The 20,065-nt window shown below is 28.5% G+C and overlaps 2 protein-coding genes across 2 annotated transcripts; both read right to left on the bottom strand.

Moving 5' to 3' along the window:
- Positions 1–11,377: 11,377 nt before the first annotated feature.
- LOC112723578 (uncharacterized) lies at positions 11,378–13,267 on the bottom strand. The gene is made up of 3 exons (XM_025774995.2): positions 12,124–13,267; positions 11,856–12,044; positions 11,378–11,767 (listed from the first exon to the last, which is right to left on the bottom strand). Exons 1-3 carry the CDS (start codon positions 12,252–12,254, stop codon positions 11,518–11,520), a joined length of 570 nt encoding a protein of 189 aa, XP_025630780.1. The 5' UTR covers positions 12,255–13,267; the 3' UTR covers positions 11,378–11,517.
- A 305-nt stretch (positions 13,268–13,572) lies between these two features.
- On the bottom strand, positions 13,573–14,354 carry LOC112723577 (transcription factor bHLH146). The gene has a single exon (XM_025774994.3). It carries the CDS (start codon positions 14,184–14,186, stop codon positions 13,707–13,709), a length of 480 nt encoding a protein of 159 aa, XP_025630779.1. The 5' UTR covers positions 14,187–14,354; the 3' UTR covers positions 13,573–13,706.
- Positions 14,355–20,065: the final 5,711 nt, after the last annotated feature.

Here is a 20,065-nt window from a genome sequence, read left to right as displayed (position 1 = left end):
TGACAATGCTTGCATTTTTCGAATTCTTGCTCATATTTTTGAATTTTTTGATCTAATGCGTTGTAGACGAACTCCACTCTCTTGTTAATGTATCTGCAATAACATTTTTGTCACCCTTAATATATTCAATTTTTATTGGATATTGTAACAAAAATAATTGCCATCTTACCAATCGTCCATGATTAAAATCAACTTTTAAATTATATCGTATGAAACCTGTTAGGTAACTTGAATCTGTTCTTAATGTAAATTCTCTGGGTAGTAAATCAATTTTCCATTTCTTAAGAGATTTAATTGCTACTAGAGTTTCCTTTTCATGAGTGGTATATCTCTGTTCTGTTGGAGTAAAGGTCCCTGAAATATACCTGCAAAGTAATTCCTTTGGGGAATCTTTAGAATCTAGTGATTCTTTTTCTTGTTCCAAACTTTTTATAGCTTTCTTAGCTTTTAGACATCCTGACCAGGTTATGTCTGAAGCATCTGTTTCTACTATTAAGTACTCATTTTCTTCTGGAATATAGAGTTCTGGAAGTTTTTCACATAATTCTTTAATCTTTTGAATTTGCATACTATCTTTTTCATCCCATTTCCATTCTTTTTTAGTACTTATTTTTGGAAATAAGCTTTTAGTGTATTCTGTTATATTCTTTAAAAACCCTTTATCGGAAATATAATTTATACACCCTAAAAATCTTTGTAATTATTTTCTATCTTCTATTTTACTAGGAAATAAATTTACCTTTTCTAGGACATTTGGCTGAAGTTTTAGCTTTCCTTGAGTGGATAGAATTAATCCAAGAAACTCTATTTCTTGTTTTGCTATTCTTGCTTTCTTTTTGCTAAGAACTAATCCTTTTTCTTTACATCTTTCTAAAACTATTAATAATTTTTGAAGATGATTTTCTCTATCCTGTTTTGTAAAAATTAGTATATCATCAATGTACACTAAAACAAATTCATTTAACTCTTTTAGATTTTCTTCCATAAATCTTTGATAAATATCTGGGGCTTGTTTTAATCCGAATGGCAATACATTCCATTCATAGAGCAACACACTTGTTGATTCTTTTGTTGGGCAAGTAAAAGCAGTTAATTTCTTTGTTTCTTCGTCTAAACGAAGTTGCCAATATCCTGATTTTGCATCAAGAGATGAAAACCAAGTTGCTCCTTTGATTTTTTCTAAAATAGAATCTTTTCTTGGAAGTTTATGAGCATCACCAATAGTTGCTTCATTCATCTTCTTATAGTTAATAACCATTCTTCGTTTTTCTCTTTTAATTTCATTATTGTTTTCAACATAAAAAGCTGGAGCCGCATGAGGACTTTTACTTAATCTTATAATTCCTTTTTCCAAAAGATCTCTACATTCTAGTGAAAACTTTTCTCTATCTCTTGCGGAATAAGGAATTTTATTTGGAACATTTATCTCTTTTGTAGGATCTTTTAATTTAATACTTACTAATTCGTTATTTGTATTTTTAATATCTAAAGGATTTTCAGCACAAATTTCATCTAAAAGTTCTTCTATCTTTATTTCAAGATTATTTTTTGGGATATTTATCTGAAAGTATAAATTTAAATAACATGTTTCTAATATAGAAAATATTTTAAATTTTAAGATCTTATCTATAGTAGTAGTCGGTATTTTTATACGTTTTGATTTTTGATTTATTGAAGAATCGTATGGAGCTTTTAAAACTATATATGTTAATTCTTGAATGAATGGATGATATAGTTTTAAAAAATTATTTCCTATGATAAAATCCATTCCAGAATCTAACATATATATAGATGGAACAATGAACCTATAATTTTGAATAAAAATTTCAACCATCTCTGCTTTTTGGTCAATTTTATGTATTGATTTGTCAGCTATTCTAACTCTTAATGGTTTCTTTAATTTTTTCCAATCAAGTTTTATATTTGAATTAGCAAAGCATTGTGTTGCTCCAGAATCTATGAAAGCATTTATAAACTTTTCTGTTATTTTTATAGTAATAAATGTAGCATTATTACTCAGTCTCTGAGTCTGTTTCCGAAACATATTCAAAAATATAGTCTAAGTTATCATCAGATTCTTCTAAAGGTTCCATGAAACAAGACTTAACAATTTCTATTTGTTTAGTAAGATCCTTTTTATCTTTCTTTTTCGGACATTCATTTACATAGTGTCCTTCTTCTTGGCAATACCAACATTTACAATTTTCTTTTTTATTCGGGCAATAATTATTTCTTTGTCTTTTGTTTTTATTATTATTTTCCTTTCTAAAATATCTCTTTTTTCTCTAGTTTGGATAGTATTTTCTTTTTCTAAATTGATATTTTCTTTTTCTTTGAAAATTTTTATTAAAACCATATTTTTGAGGTATTTCTTCATTATCTTGACAGCAAATTCTACTTATATTTGCAAATCTTTTTTGAGTTGCTTCTTGCATACAACGTTCTTTTATTTCCTCTCTTATTGCAGAGGTTGCTCCACCAAAGTTATTTTCAATTGTTCCTCTATTTATTTCTCTTATAAATCTTCCCATTATAAATTCATTAGCAGGAAATGGAAGTTTTGTTATATACATGCTAAGATAATGATTTTTATCTTCTTCTTTTAATTTGTAATAATGTATTCTATATTCACATATATAAGACTCCACATTACATAGATCATATATCTGAATATTAGCTAAATGGTTTTTTGCTTCTTGATATTCTTTATTATAAACTTCTTGTCTATGATCTATAATATTTTTTCCAAAAAATTCTTTATATAGAATCATCATTATATATAATATCTTATCATAAGCTGTGGTTTTTGTTGCTAATTCTTCTATTATTTGGTTTTCTATTGATGTCATATAATCTCTTATAGTTCCTTTAGTATGAAACCCTATGTAATTCCAAATGTCTCTTCCAGACAATTCACTAAGTTTTGGATTAGTAAAGGCTTCTAATAAGAAGGAATTCAACCAGTTTTCGAAAATTTTTTTTTCATTATTTTTACAGTCTAAATCGAGCATTCTTTCTCCTTCCATTTCCTGGATTTTAGGAACGTATTTTGATGGTATTTTTGTATATTTTGAATCTTTATTTATAAATCCTTTTTTAAAAGCATAATTATCAAAACCTGTTTCCCATTTAAATTGAGATTGATTATCCTTAGATGTTCCAGCTTCATTTTTTACTTGTATTGGAATTACTGGTTCTTCGTCACTTGAATAATCTAGAATGTATTCTTCATTTTCTATATTTTCAGAATTTACTAATTCTTCTTCTATTTGAAAATCCTGTTCCATAATATTATTTTCTTGAGCCATTTTTAATTGTTTAAAAAGCATTGTAACTTCTTCTAATTTTTCTTCAATATTCATAATTTTAGTGGTGGTTTTACTTTTAAATCTGTTATGTTGATTATATTTTGAAATTTTTCTTCTTTGGGATTCTCTTTTTTCTTATTTCTTTGAAATTTTATGGATACTAAAATTTCTTCAAGCATATCTACTATAGAATTTAATTGTGGGTTAAAAATATGATAAAGATGTGGGGAATCATTTCCATGGTAACATTTTTTAGAAATTCCGTGTGAAAAATAAGTTTTTTGAGGTTTTTGAAGTCCTTCAATAAAACTTATAATAAAATAAAGATTTTGAGAAAAATCATTTTGTATTGATTTTAAGAATTCGGTGTCATTACAGTTAACATTAGTTAAAATCATTAATTTTTGATCTATTAATTTTGATAACTTAATTATTTCTTCTCTTAAATCTTCTAATTTACTTTTTTTCATTAGGTGACGCTTTTCTTTGTGAAGAGCTACGGTTTTAAGTGAAAAGTATGGCTTTAAAAAGTGTGATTTAAATAAGTAAATCTTTAAATCTGTATAGATCTGTACCATATAATTTTCTTTTTTTTAATTGTGCCCTCTTCTCGATAATATTGTGTAAGCTCCTTGAATTATTCTAGTTATTGTTCAGTGTGATGAATTTTTTTAGGTATAACTTGTCCAATAATTAAAGCTGAATTTTATCTTTTTACAAAAGAAATATATTTTTGATAGATGACCTATATTTCAAAAAAAAAAAAAACACGTAATGTAGCTACTTGTAAAAGATTTTTTTTAAAACAAAAAATTCAACACAATAAGGTAGAACCGCTAGAAAGTATAAAATTATTAATTAACAACAGAAAATTAAATTATAATTATTTTTGGTATTGTCATCGACAACTTATCACTAATATTATTACATTGGTGATTGTAATTAATCCCTTTACAAAAAAAAAATAAACACAGCCAAGTGAGAGATGTGAGTCATTCCTATTAGTTGGGATGAGATCCTTAACAACATGATAATGGTGTTGGGCCAACCGCTCTTGCTTCGCCTATTACACCGTCGCAAAACATACTTGTTGGGCCAACCGCAGAGAGCTCTCGACCACCGGAGAGACTTAAAGGAGGAATTAAACGAGAGAATATAAGATGAGAACATCCAACTCAAAACTTTAAGATATTAAGTTAATGGATCTCTTATCTTATAAACTCCTCATTCTTTCTTGCTTTCTTTGATGTAGGACTAATTTCAACACTTCTCACACTTGCAACACTAACAAATGGACAATATAAACTAGCACTGCATCATATGTTTCCATTATTTTGTTTTATTTTGTGTTATGAAATGAAGATAATGAAATCAATAAGGTTAGTGGATGCCGCTGCTATTGGCATTAATGAGAAATGCGAGGCATAAGAAAAGGTTGTTTCTTGTCTCGTTTAGCATTTTCAAATAATGCTCTTATTAATTTGTACCTCAATGATCCACAAAAGTTGGTGATAATTTAGCATCACATGGATGAATCTGGATTCCGATTTAGAAAAGGGGGAACAACAGACAAAAATCTCAAGTACTGATTGTATTGTTCTTCGCTATGGGGGCAAACAAACAAATTAATTCATTTTATCATAACACATTCTGTCCATATCTTTAATTATATACTAAAAATAGACACAAAAAAAATTATATACTAAAAACATTTTATATATTCATTCTTACTCATCAATTGCAATGATTTTAGGAAGAGGAGGAATGTTTAGGTTAGCCTCCTATTCCATCTCCTAGTAATATATTAAAATAAAATTAAAGATAGTCTTTAAATGTATTATTATTTTTTTAATTTTTTAGTATAATATCACATCAAATTAAGTGACTAATTCATATCACTCGAATATAATCTTCTATTTTTACATTACGTTAGAATTTTCATTGTATTTTTATCTCTTCATAATAACATATTTTTATATGTTATAAGATTCTTTTTTAACTTTAATTTTTCGTATTTTCTTACATTTTATTTTAAAGTAGGTTATATTATTACTTTTAATTTTAATATTAATTTTTTTAATAGGTATAAATTTGATTAAAATCTAATTCTTTCTCTTCTCCTTTCATACTCATCACTCATTCTTATATTTACTATATAAATCAATATTCATTTCGCACATTTTCTTTATCTCTTCTCACATAATCTCATACCTCTTTCTCTTTCTCTTTCTTATCTCCCTCTCCATTCTTACTAATTTTTTGTACTACTGGAATTTGGTTGATGATCATAGTTTTTATTTTTATTTTTTTTATTTGCTAAACATATGTATTAGGTGATTTTGTAATTGTATTCATTAATTTTTCTATTTCTTTGTGTAATTGTATCCATAAGTTATATAGTGTCTTTATCGCCTATATATATCACTTCTTTTTTTCAACAATTTACATTTTTTTAAATATCATTTAGTTACAATTGTTAAAAATACATATTGTCATGATTCATGAAAAATAAAATTAGGAAATTGAATATCATGTTTAATTATCTAGATATTAATAATATTCATACTTGTATTTTATCTAATAGTTTCATTATTGTACCATAGTATTTAAATATAACCTAAAAAAAAGATAAAAAATAAAAAAAGTAATTATTTAAAATAAAAATAAAAAATAATTATATAAAATCAAGTGAATAAACTTCAATTGAATATTAATATTATTTATAGTCTAATTTATGTATAATTTTATTTTTTATAATTATTAAATTTTGAATTAATTTTTTATTTAAAATTATCATTTATCAACGACTGTTATAAAATTTAAAATAATTTTGATATGCTACTAAACAAAATTTTAAATTTTTTAAATAATTAAATTTAATTCATATTATTATTCAATTGAATTATAAAATAATGGTTAAGTATAATTTTTATCTATATTAAAACAGTATATTTTTTATATATTTTTTTAATAATAATATTATCAAATCATATATAAATTACCAAATTAAATAAATGTATTGTATAATATTTTTTATATATTAATTTCTAAGTTTAATATTAATTTATATATGATCTAATATATCTCTAAATAATATATATATATAACATTTAAACTATATAATATAATTAATTTAACTATCTGCAGATTGCGCGGGTATTTTCCTAATCTAATTAACATAATTTGTGTGTACGAGAAAGAGGTGAAATATTTTGAAACTGAAGATTACTTAAATAAATAACAAACTATAGACATACAGAGACATCGATACTGTAATCCAGATAATATAACATAAAATTATTCACCATAACTGAAAAGGAAAAAAATAACGACAACTTAGAGACATTAACAAAAATTGTTATATGTATGCTAAAAGTTAATTATTATTATGTAATTTTTGTATATATTTATATATATTACTTCATATATTTTTTTAGTTAAATAATTAGTTACCATAATAGTTAAACCTGACATAATAGAATAATTAAATTTATTTATAGTAGTATAATAAAAAAAAGTTATAAGATATTAAATACATATTTTTAATATATATACACCTAGCAGGATTAAAAAAAAAAGAAACATACAAAAAATTTACTCTTTTAGGATTGTTATTGATTAGTGCCTTCCTTTTACTTTGCAAAGACAGACCGAAATGACAATATAGAAGATCTTAACAAACAATATTAAAGAAAAGGAGTTTAGATGACAAGGAAGGGGAAAGTATAGAAAAGAAATAATAAATGAATAAAAGAAGAAAAGGAGTGGGGAATGAAAAGAGTTTGCTTTATGGTACTAGAAGATAAGGATAGGATTGCTTTGATGTTGTTGGTCAAAAAGAGAAATGAGGCTAGAAATGTTGTTACCTGACTTAGATAGTGAAATGTGAGGGGTAAATAAAACAGAAAATGAATCAAGTGTGAAGGTCCATTATGGTTTGTGGCAAACCAGAATGGTGCCTCAACTACTCAACTTGTGCCTTAGCTTCGACCTAAGTGCTGTACGGTCCTGCCCTCCATTACCTCAACTACACACTTCTTCTTCTTGGTCTCCCACTTCAACTAGGGTGTTCATGGCCCGGCCCGACTCGAAAATTTAGTCCGGCCCCGAACATTTTAGAGGCTAATTTAGTGTGATTTCATCGGGTTTAGGGTCGGGTAAGGGTCTCAAAAATAGACCCGATTATTATTTTGGGTCAGATCCGGGTCATAGCTCGAGCCACCCGAACTCGGTCCGGTGGCTCGGTCATCATACACAATTAATATTTTGTGTTATTAGTGATTGATGATGACTATTCTTATGTGGAATTTAAACATTATAAACCCTAATATTTTGTGTTATTAGTCATTATAAAATTATAAGTTAATGTTTTATGTTTAAAATGCATAAGACTTTAGACTAATGCATAATATTGTGTTATTTGTATTGATTTAAATATTTGGTGTTATTAGACAATATTAGTATTGATTATGGTTATGCTTTAATTTTAGAGAATTGTTGGTTCTTGTTATATATTTTTAAGTGAATTTTACTATGTGAATTGTGAAATAATGGTTGGAGATTAAGTGATTTTTACATGCTAAAGACCCGGTTTTTACCCGGCCCGAAGGTGCATAAGTTTCATCGGGTCTAGGATCGGGTTAGGGTCTAAAAATTAGGTCCGGTCTATATTTCGGGTCGGGTCTTGGTTAAATCAAACCCGGTGTGGCCCGGCCCATGTACACCCCTAACTTCAACCTTCGTTTTCCTATTATTAAACTATTCTTCCACCTTAGCCCATGACAACAATAAAGAAATATCGTGGCCCACAAATTCAGCCCAACAGAATACACAAATTCAATTACAATTTTAGTCTTTATCTTATCTTATCTTTATCTTTATCTTATCTTTATTTGCTTTTATCTTTCATAGGCCAATGCTCTATATATACTTAGTTTTACTTTCATAGTTTACAAAATTCAATTCAATCAATTAAGAAATATAAAGTATAATATTCTTCCTCTCTTCTTTTCTTATTCTTTCACAATTTTATCATGGTATCAGAGCGCAATAAAAGAGGGAGGAGGTTGAAAAAGTAGGGTGATTTTTCACCGGAAAGATGATAGCTTATGTATCCTCTTCAAGGAGGATACCAAAGCTCTGATACCATGATAAAATTGTGAAAGAATAAGAAAATAAGAGAGGAAGAATATTATACTTTATATTTCTTGATTGATTGAATTGAATTTTGTAAACTATGAAGATAAAACTAAGTATATATAGAGTATTGGCCTATGAAAGATAAAAGCAAATAAAGATAAGATAAAGATAAGATAAAAATAAAATAAGATAAAGACTAAAATTGTAATTGAATTTGTGTATTCTGTTGGGCTGGATTTGTGGGGCGCGAGACTTCTTTATTGTTGTCATGGGCTCTGGTACCAGGGAGTGAATCCTCTCCAATGGAAAAAAAACTGAATGCTATCCAGTGTTTAATCTAACCCTTAATTGCTTTATCTCTCCTATTTAATTTTGGTCCCACTTAGAGAATTAAAAGTAAAAGATCACACTTTATTCTTTCAAGTATTTTTTTCACTGGAGAGGATCCATTTTTCTGATACCATGATAAAATTGTGAATGAAAGTTGATTGAACCTTTGGCTCCTTTTTCTCTTTCTATGACTTTCAATAAGAGAAGGGTATTTGAACATGATTTCTCTAGTAGTTGAACATAGTCTTTCTTCATTTTGCATAATCCCTTGAAACTTACTAACTTACTATCAAATGAAGCATTATTGTCATTGAGATAAATTTCGGCAACAATGATGCATGTGTCGTTTACAAGAAACTCATTTTCGGAGTGAAAAAATTTGTCGATATCCATGAACGATGAACAACCAATTGTAGCATTGCTACCGTTTAAGTTGACGGTGAAATCATCATTTGTCATTGTTCTTGTCATTTTTTTCATCATACTGATTAATTAAGGACAACTTGAAGCTTGAATGTTTGAATCGGAACCAGTCATCAGGAAGATTAGCAGGATTCAGAGCAGCCAAATAAATTGACAAACATACACATTCTTCTTCTGAGTCGAACTAAAATAAATCGTCCTCATACTTATCCTTTTCTGCGTTGTTGTCATCAAATTCCGGAAATATAACTATCCTCCAGGGATGAGGACCAGCAAAGAATGTTTGAGAGTAGCGCTTCTCACTGTTGATCAGTTTAGAGTAGTTGTTGACGGTCCATGTGAACTTCACAGTTGTTACCACCATTGCATTATTTTGAACCTCCATCTCGTTATGTTGAGAAGTAAGGGTGCCGAGTTATAATCTTAGTTTTATATATATATGAGCGAAAGAATAGGAAAATAAAAGACAAAATTTTTATTGATTGTTGATTGATTGAATTGTACTGACGTTTGTTGATTTGATTTGTTGTTTTAAGATCATCATCTATATCAGTTACCTCTGCTTTCAAGGTCTTGGTTTTTTCTTCTAAATCAACCACATTAGCCTTAAGCTTTTTCACCTTGGCTGCATTCTCAAATCAGCTCAAAGAAGATTTAACATGTGGTTCCAACCAACTCAAATCATCAAATCTAATCTCAACTTCTTCCCATAAATCTTGTAACTTCATACAAGCATGATCACTGTTCATGTCCTTCACTTTCTTAGTCTTTAGAAAATGCAACAGTTTCCCTTTTTTTTTTATTATCGCGCTCTACGCGCCCTCTAAAGACCACTCTTATTGTGCCATACGCGCCCTCTAAAGATCAATCTTATTGCGCTCTACGCGCTTATTTTTTTATTTTTTTTAAGATCGCTACTCAAGCACAGCATCTCCTTTTATATTTTTACCGCCGACAGCTCAAGTTCCGCCGCACGCATTTTTTGAAGATTGCTGCTCAAGCACAGCATCTTCTTTTATATTTTTGCCGCCGGCAGCTCAAGCTCCGCCGCACACATCTACCTTTGCATCACCACGTCAGACGCTCAACAATTTCATCGGAACTTATCCAAGATGTGGATTATTGACATCTTCCATCCACCAGCTTGTGGGAGCGTATTAAACTACTCTTCTACCTTAGCCCATGACAACAATAAAGAAGTCTCGTGGCCCACAAATTCAGCCCAATAGAATACACAAATTCAATTACAATTTTAGTCTTTATCTTATCTTATCTTTATTTGCTTTTATCTTTCATAGGTCAATGCTCTATATATACTTAGTTTTACCTTCATAGTTTACAAAATTCAATTCAATCAATCAAGAAATATAAAATATAATATTCTTCCTCTCTTCTTTTCTTATTCTTTCACAATTTTATCACCTATCTTCAATATAATATTTTTCTTATATATATAATAAAAGTTTACTACGATTTGATAATAACAAAAATGCTATTCGTATACGAAAATCAGTCATTAATATATATATATTAATACATGTGTGGTTTGATTTATTTTTAATATGTATTTTATAATGATAGTTAACTTTAGTGACTGATTTTGGTATAATTATAGCATAATTGTAAAAAATATTAGATACTTTTATTAGGTAACTACTATATTTTTCAAAGTAAATAGTCCTCTCTTCCTTTTTTTTTCCATTAAAAAAAATAGTGTTTTGTAAAGCAAGGGTATAAGGAAACATGGGCCTCGTTAAAGAAGTCCAACCAAAAATATGAACAAAAACCATTACTATTACAAAGTGTTGTCTCAGTTCCAATACAATAATACTCTTTTTTAAATTAAGAAAAAAAACAATAATACTCTTTTAATATTGAGCCTGCTATGCAATCTTAGAATTCATTCCTGTTACATTTTATCATTCTCATTTATAATTGCCACACATTTTGATTCTTTATGTAAATATAATAATTAATATGTTAACATGTATTATAATGTCTAATTATTTAGCGATAACTATTCACATAAGCACATGTAAAAAACAATCATAAAGAAGAGTCATCAACAAGTTAAAAAAAAAAAGGATGTGGATTGAGCATTGCAATCTCACATGTTTTCTTCATTACTTTCATGTTCTAACCAATAATGATGCAGATTAAAGAGTAGAAACCAAAAATATGAAGAAGCACAAGATTGCTTTTCTGTTTCATGTATAAAAATTATATCAAGTTATGGTCACTATATAAGTATATATACCACTCCACAAATAAAACCTCCATTTCATAATTCATAGCATCTGAAAATCTGAAACCCTAGCTAATAGTCATCATCGTCGTCTTCATTTCTAGTTCCAAAAAATCTCCTGAAAACTGCAGCAGCGGCACCAATCAACATAAACACAAGTATTGTATCAAATCCACCTCCGATGCCTACGGCAACCGATGGACCTGGCGCAAAGAAAGAAAACGGAGACCATCCCCATCCACCATAGAACGGAATCCCGTAACCGTAACCGTAACCACCCACTAGGGGAGGCGCCACCGGAGGATTCACATATATATTCGTCCTGTCAATTCATATAATATAATAATATTATTAAGAATTTGAAGCTTGACCTTAAGAACAGAATAGGAGAAGGATTGAATGAAGTTAACCTAGAATTTCTGTTGTTGATTCTTGGTGCGGAACGAGGAGCAGCAGACTTGAAGGCCTGACCACCGATTCTGCCACCAGTCTTGGCGGCTGAAGCATCGTTGACATTAACGGCGCCGAATGTTAAGATCCCGGCGGTGAGGGCAACCATTGCTAACTTTGCTAACTTATTATTCTCATTATTATTCTTCCTGTTTTTTCAATAACACAGTCAAATCCACATCAATAACTGAATTAACTGAAACAATAAATAAATAAATAAATAAATACCTTGGAGTTGGAGGAGGGATTTTAAGAGATTTGGGAGTAAGAGTCCTGAAGGTAGAATTAGTATTAGTAGCTGGCTTGGTGAAGTTGAGAGGTAATGGAGTCAGGAAGCTTTGCTGCAATATGCTGCACATTTCTGCACACTCTTCCTTTCTTGTGTTTCCCTTATTCTTTCTTTCTTTCTAGTTTCTACCATCTTTGCCCTGTTTAGTTTGTGGATATCAACTTACTTCCTCATCTACTTTCTGGTTCTCGTTTCTCCACGCGGCACACTTCCCCGCTGCTGACATGGCATCATTGAAGCCCAATTCTGGCCCATTCTTAAATGGGCCTGCACATTTAGGTACCTCATTTTATAGCAAAACGAAGCCTTGATACGGGTCCAAATAAAAAAAAGTAAATTCATATATAGCCGTGACCTCAAAATATTAAACTTTACATATATTTGTGCACAAATATATATATATTAATTTTGATGGTTAATTTTAATATAAAAATAATATTTTTAAATTTTTATTAAGAACTAATTCACTTTCAATTTAAAATTTATTTAAAAATTTATTGTTAATATATAAGACGAAAATACGAATCCTCCAATATTTAGTTTAAGTGGATCATTCGACATCTCCACAGATCTAAGTTGATTTATATTGAATTTATTTATTTGAACAAATATAGGTTTTATATCAAAGTCAAACAAAGTTTGTTTTTATATATATAAAATAGATTAAGCACATATCTCACTGAATTTAGTAAACTCCTAAATTTTCGTTTATTTCTAAAATCATAAGACGAGCTTCTCTAAATTTTAAATAATAATATATTAGTATTTTTTATTTTTATTTCTGTTTTCATAAAATACATGACTATATATACTCCTTTGTAAAACTTTTCCTAAAAGCTCTGTGCTTTAAAAGCATCGATTATGATGCTTTTATTGTATGTAAAATAATATATGTCAATATACATAAATAAATACATGTTAACTAATTGAATCCCGCTAGAAAACCAATGAAATATTTGTACAATGTATATAATGGACTATGAATTAAAAAACGAACATCATCTATACTATCTAGAATAATCATTCAAGTACTAGGAATAATAATTTAGAGCTTTGATACCATGTCATGAAACCACTCATCCCAAAATTTTAAACTGATAAAAAAAGGTAATACTAATAGTTATATCTCTAATACTGAATCGAACATCCCTAAACCTCAATTGTACACATTGTACTAATATTCCATTGGCTCCATGTATTTCCCTAACTAATTTGGCAAATGATTTTCAACCATCATAAACTGTTGTAAATACATGTTGTCCTTCGCATCTAAAATGACTACTAAGGAACTTAATTTAACCAAACTGATGCGTGATATTATCATCCCCTTAATTAAACCGTGCACCATTGTGCGAGATATATATGATTAAGAAGAATCATTACAGTAATTTGTTAAAAGAATCTAAATTAATTAGTTCTATAGAAAATAAATATATATCTTGAATTCAATTTGAACATAAAGAAGAAGCAACAAGTAGAAATTAATTAACAAATAAATGAAGAAGCAGTTTGAAAATTGAGACTATGAGAGAGAAAGCAGGCATTGAAGAACATTGACCTGCATCTCCAAACAGCTTATATAACTCTCTAATTCTGTAACCATTTCTTCATCAACAATCTCTTCTCCTCCTGGTATCAGCTTTCTCAGGCTACTCAACTGACTCTTCATCTTCTCATCTTCATCTGATGATGTCTTTAAACTAGGGTTTGAAGAAGCCTTTTCAGTAGTGGTAGGTGCTTCGTCTTCATCTCTTTGAAGAAGCTTGAGTTTCAGACCATGGCTCCACGCAAAACCTTGAGCTGAGAAGGCCATAGCCATGTCCACTTCATACTTAACATTCTTGAAATCAGAGGAAGTGGTGGTGCTGTTCTGGTTCTTGATCTTGGTCAACGCTGGAATAAGATAGTTGACATAGTTTCTGGTGAATGCAGATTGTGCTACTTTCTTTGCTTCCACAGAATAAACACGTCTGCGTTTATTACCTGCTGCATTTCCCTCCATTACCGTTAATTAATTAATTAATTAATTAATTTTAATCCTATTCTATTATCTGTTATAATAATGCTGCACTCATGAGATTGAGTGTAGCGAAAAGAAAGGATTAAAGAAGAGGAAGAAGAAGCAGCGTCAAGGATTCTTGTTGGTTGCAGTCGAACGACATCGACATGTGTTATATATATATATATATAATAGTAATATTAAAATAATGCTAAAAGAAAAAAGCGAAGCAATGTGCAAATAAATAAAGAAGATAAAAAGAAAAGGACAAAGCAAAGCAATGATAATATAGAAGGATGTTACAGAACTAAAAGTAATAAATTTTGTTGATTTTTTAATATAATAATAATAATAATAATAATAATAGAAACTAGAACATTCAGTGATTATATATATGAATATTTTTTATATAAAAATGATAATTAAAAATTATTAAATAATAATTTAGTTAAATATATTAAATTATTTAAAATTTTTATTTATCGTCTTTATATAAAAATAATTTCATATCAGTCGAGTATATAAAAAATTAAACAGAAGAGAAAAATGAACGAAAGAAGCCATGCTTTTTAATATAAAAAATATTAAAAAATTATTAAAATTTATTTTTTATTATTAATTTTAAAAATATAAAATAGAATATATTATTAAATTATTAAATAAAAAAATTAAATTAATAATTAAAAATAATAACCAAAATTAAAATAATAAATCTTGATAGTCTTCAACATACAACAAAAAATGAGGTTATTCAATTCAAGTTATAATTAATTAAGGCAACAAGCTAATATAATTTGGTGGGTTTACGAGAACAGAAATACTACTAGCATCCCAGCCAAGCAATAATGATATTGCTCTTTCAAAAAAAAAAACTTAAACAATGTTACATATTTTATAAACGGAGCATTATTGAATATATTCCCTCTAAAGAAAATATAGCTAGACATGTGAGAAATGAAGAAATATCTTTTTCTATGGATGTAGCGTATAATATCCGTTAATGATGAGTGAGTGAGCAGTGAGAAAGGCAAAAGGAAAGAAAGACATATAGTGAGGGAAAAAAAGCACATGGAGTCACATGGCAGCTTTGCTTTTTCACAACTGCCCACAAAACAGAACGGACTCTCAGCATGTGCGCTACACTACAAACACACTCACTCACTCACTAAATGCTCCTCACATGACTCACTCTTCCTTCCTTCCCCTCATTTCAAATCAACCAGCTCATCCCTCTCTTTAAAGTTCTTTTACTTTCCATTATTCTCTTTATCTTATCCGTTTCTTTGCCTCATATCATTACACTTTCTTCCCTTTACCCGTTTACAATAATATTTATGTTACTAGTGTTTTCAATGGACAATCCTCACCAAATCAACCAACAATATATACATTTATTATATGTTACAAAATGTATATGGGACCAGCTACTAATTTGTCATAAAAATTGAAGATAAATATACATTTGGGTGAGACACAAAATCCAACATATCATTTGTCTGCATTCTTGTGAGATGATGATTACAAACTAAAGCAATGATGAAAAATCTTGGAGCGGTGTAAACAAAGTCAAAATCTTGTCTTCATTGAGAAAAGCGAAAACAAAACGTTTCATCATCATAATCAGGTAACTAACTTGATAGTAAGAAGAAGAATAAGAATATATAATACTTAAGCTAATCCACAAGCTAAGAAAAAGTGTGAGCTATGGGATTAGATTATTAGAAGTCTTCCGATTCTCTAATTTTAGAGGACCAATCCCGTACCACTGTCCCACCTCATGGATTCCAAGTCTATAGCAAAAATTAATGCCAACCACGTTTTTAATATGAATTATGATACATGTACACCAAAATCAACCATCAAAATTAATTATTAGTATTAAATATATATTAAAATATAAATATATATTAAAAATAAATTAAACTATACTTATATTTATACACAAATATATTGATGACTAATTTTAATGTACAAATAACATTTTTATTTCAATATTTACTTATTATAAATCTCACAATTAAAACATATTTTTATTTCTTGAAATATTTATTATTAGAAAAAAATCTAAGTGTTTCAAAAATATTATTATTTTAATAATTTAAAAAATATTAGATAACTATCGATTAGTCACTAATATCTAAAAATATAAAATAAAATATATTATTAAATTACTAAACTAAAGAAATTAAATTTACAGTTAAATGATAATCAAACAATAAACTTTTTTCTATTCGTTATACATATGATAACCTTTTTTTATTATTATTGAACACACAGTTCACATAGATTAGGGTTAGGGGTGGCAATATATACCCTACCCACGAGTACCTAACTTGATCCTATCCGGTTGGGTAGAGTTGCCAATCCGATCCGCAGTGGATATGATAGGATGCAGGTAGGATTTTCGTGCGGGTCGAATAGGGTACAGGTTGAGCCTCAACCCTATCTGACCAATCCATACCCTATATATGTATATGTCATATACTTATATAAAAATATGTTTTAAATAGATGTTGAATTAAAGACCTCTCACTAAATGTAAAAGATCCTTATTCATTAAAAGAAGATTATTAATTGATAATTTAATAAACTTTTTTTTACATAAAAGTCAGTTCTATTTTAAATTATCATCAAGTTATATAATAATGTTGCATCTTTTTTTGTAACCCACGGGTAGGGTCGGGTACTTGCGGGTTAAGAGCGGATAGGGTTATGATCGAGATATTCTCAACCCGTAGGTAGGATAGAGTTGAGTTTATATAAAAATCTCAACTCACGGATAGAATTAAGGTTGACTCCAAATCCTAACTTATTCTACTCATTGCCACCACTAATTAGGGTACTCTAGCAGGTAGCTTGTGACTCTCATGGTTTGTAGTAATAATATTCAGATTTGTATACTATAATGAAAAATCTATTTGAAACACATAGAATAGACATACATTATGATTGTACATTTACTTTTTGTTTCTTCTCGCAGTAGTGTGTAATAATTCATTAATTTGCACAGGATAGGGTCTCTTGTTATACAGAAATAGCCATGCATGTCAATATTGAAGGGCAAGCGTGCAATTATCATTGTCAGGTGTCGTCGATATTAATTGAATCTTGGACTTGGAGTATATTATGTATGGATCGGAATGAATAGTGTTAAAGAATACCAACAATGACTATTATTTTCATATTTTGAGGAAAATAGTTACAAGATACGATTGGATTTTGAGGGGCACCACATGGGGATTTTGGTTATTATGCAGTTGGATTTTGTAGTTTAGCTTAATTTGTTGGTGGTGTGACGTGTAACAGGGCCATGCATGACGTGGAAGCTACACATACACACATATAAGTCGCACCAATATTACCCCAAAAATATCGTCATTTCAATTTTTAATAGAAAAAGTTTAAAGAGCCAGCAACTTTGTTAAATTTTGATCAGCATGTAACCAGCAAAGAAAAATGAATCATTAGATGAAATCTTACACTAATCTCATACCATTAAAATCATCATGGCTATTTGATGATTACAAACCATAAAAATTATTGTTCCCTAGCATCTCTCTTTTCAATATTATGTATATTTATTTTTAGAAAAATAAAAAAATATGCTTAAAGAAAAACGATAGGCATTCATTGTTCCACGGCCTTCACTATTTCTGCATCACAATTCAGATAGCTGTCCGTACGGATTCCAACTCTTCATTTTTGATATTTGAGTTTTGGTGGATGACATTTGAGAACGACAATCCCCAGGTTTTGCTTTGTCACACTAGCTGAGAATTTTTTATTTTTAATATGATGAAAGGAATGGTATATACCTGAGTTATGGGGGTGTATAGTGATTCACTAGTATATGGTGGTTGTCTAAGAGAAATCGGACCGTCCAATTAGAAGTATTGAAAATTCTGGGTCTGATTTGTGTGCTGACAAAAAACTCTGGGTCCGATTTGTGTACTGACAGAAAATTCTGGATCCGATTTGTACCTCTCTCTCCGTGCAATAAAATCGGACCCTTCGATTTATGTACTTTCTACAATTTTAAAAAACACCAAAAATTACAATGTTAAGATATATTACCATTCCTACTCTCATAACAAAAAAAATTAGCCCACTAGCTGATGCTCATATGATGATGAGAGGCCACAAAACCAGGTTTATTAATATATTTTGCTATGCTTACTTTTGATTTGGTATGTAATCAATGATTTCACAAGAACCTAATTATTTATATTCATGTGATTATACATACATGCTGTATATTTTGGGTGAGAAATATCAAATAATCATTAAAATTTATTATTTTTTATTATTAATTAGTTATTAATATTAAAAATTATAGAACAAAATATATTATTTGATTATTAAATAAAAAAATTAAATTCTGATAGATTTTAACATTTCTCATTTTGTGTTGCATCACGAAAACATGCTTGATTGCTTGCTTGTCAAAAGTCAAAACTATAGTCAAAATTGTTCATAAATCATAAATGATATCACATGTTGAGTTTGATCTTTGCTCCTTGGCAAAGTTCAACCAAAACGTTGAATCTTATTTCTCTCTCATCGATATTACAGATAATTTGATCTATTCAGTTCAACAACGAAGTGGGTGTTTTTTTAAAGATTATTTTAAAAAAATATTATTCATATATAAATATTCTTAATATACCTATATAAAAATATAGTTGTTTTTATAATTAATTGTTAAATATTTATTAATTGTATGTTAAAAAAAATATTGACATGAACTTAGTCATCATTCTCTTATTTTAATAACATATTATGATTTATATTTTTGTATAAATATTTACTATAGATATAATTAATTTATCTGTAATTTTACTTTTAAATTTGAAATAAAATGTGTAATAGAGAGCACAATATTATATGCCAATTGTTTTTTTAATGAGATTAGTACAATACCAGGTTGTCGATAAATTTTTATTAGTTTTTTTATATAAAGTTTATTATAAATTTGACATGTTACTATTATAGTAATATATGTTATTCTTTTTTAGGTTTTTTTCTTTATAGTTCAAGAATATTATGAGGATGATAGTTTGAAAAGTTATTATTAAAGAATATTATTTTCAATTTAACATACCAAATTAAAATATAAATCAATATATCGCACCAGTTTAATGTTAGAAAATTATTTTAATTTCTTAATTTGTTTGTGGGTAATACATATATTAATTATAATAATAAATTATGATAATTCAAATTAAATGACTTATATAATGGTGATCTCATTTGTTGTTATAAATGCTAAATTGAATAAGTCATTATTACTTTTGATTTTGAATTAAATGAGAATAAAACCAAATATTATCTTTTGTTCTTTAGATAAGGATTAATCTCTACATACAAGTGTTTTGCATTTACAAGCTTTACAAGTCTGAACGAAACCCATCCATAAAACGCGCTGCTTATGTTACGTGCCTTTTTAACAGAATTTTAAATCAATTCAAATCAATTAATGCGCAAATATATAACTTCCATTTTTCAAAAGATTTCGTTTCTTTTTTTGAGTTTCTTGCCAAATTTGTTGGATCTCCTTCGTGCGTTCTCTCTTTGCTTCGTTTTTTTTTTCGATTTTCATGGTTTCTAAAATCAAGCTTTGAAATTGTTTTGAAGATAATGGAACTTCAGAAATACACCCAAATGATTACATAAATATACCCAAACGGTTATAGAAATATACCTAAACGGTTACAGAAATGATTACAGAAATACACCTAAACGGTTACAGAAATACACCCAAAAGATTACAGAAATACACCCAAATGATTTAAGAAATAAACCCAAAACAAGGGGAGACAGTATATTTCTTCTTGAAATCTTTTAATGTTTTACTGGTTAAGGATGAGACACATGGCAGAGAC

Source organism: Arachis hypogaea, chromosome 11 (assembly GCF_003086295.3).
Source record: "Arachis hypogaea cultivar Tifrunner chromosome 11, arahy.Tifrunner.gnm2.J5K5, whole genome shotgun sequence".
Classification (NCBI taxonomy): domain Eukaryota; kingdom Viridiplantae; phylum Streptophyta; class Magnoliopsida; order Fabales; family Fabaceae; genus Arachis; species Arachis hypogaea.
Note: the sequence above shows the minus strand (reverse complement) of the source record. Positions and strands in the feature narration are given on the sequence as shown.

Coding starts and splice junctions, on each gene's coding strand:
- LOC112723577 (XM_025774994.3), bottom strand. CDS start 14,186: ATGGAGGGAAATGCAGCAGGTAATAAACGCAGACGTGTTTATTCTGTG.
- LOC112723578 (XM_025774995.2), bottom strand. CDS start 12,254: ATGTGCAGCATATTGCAGCAAAGCTTCCTGACTCCATTACCTCTCAAC. Junction 12,045..12,123: donor ATCCCTCCTCCAACTCCAAG/GTATTTATTTAT, acceptor TTGAAAAAACAG/GAAGAATAATAATGAGAATA. Junction 11,768..11,855: donor ATCAACAACAGAAATTCTAG/GTTAACTTCATT, acceptor ATGAATTGACAG/GACGAATATATATGTGAATC.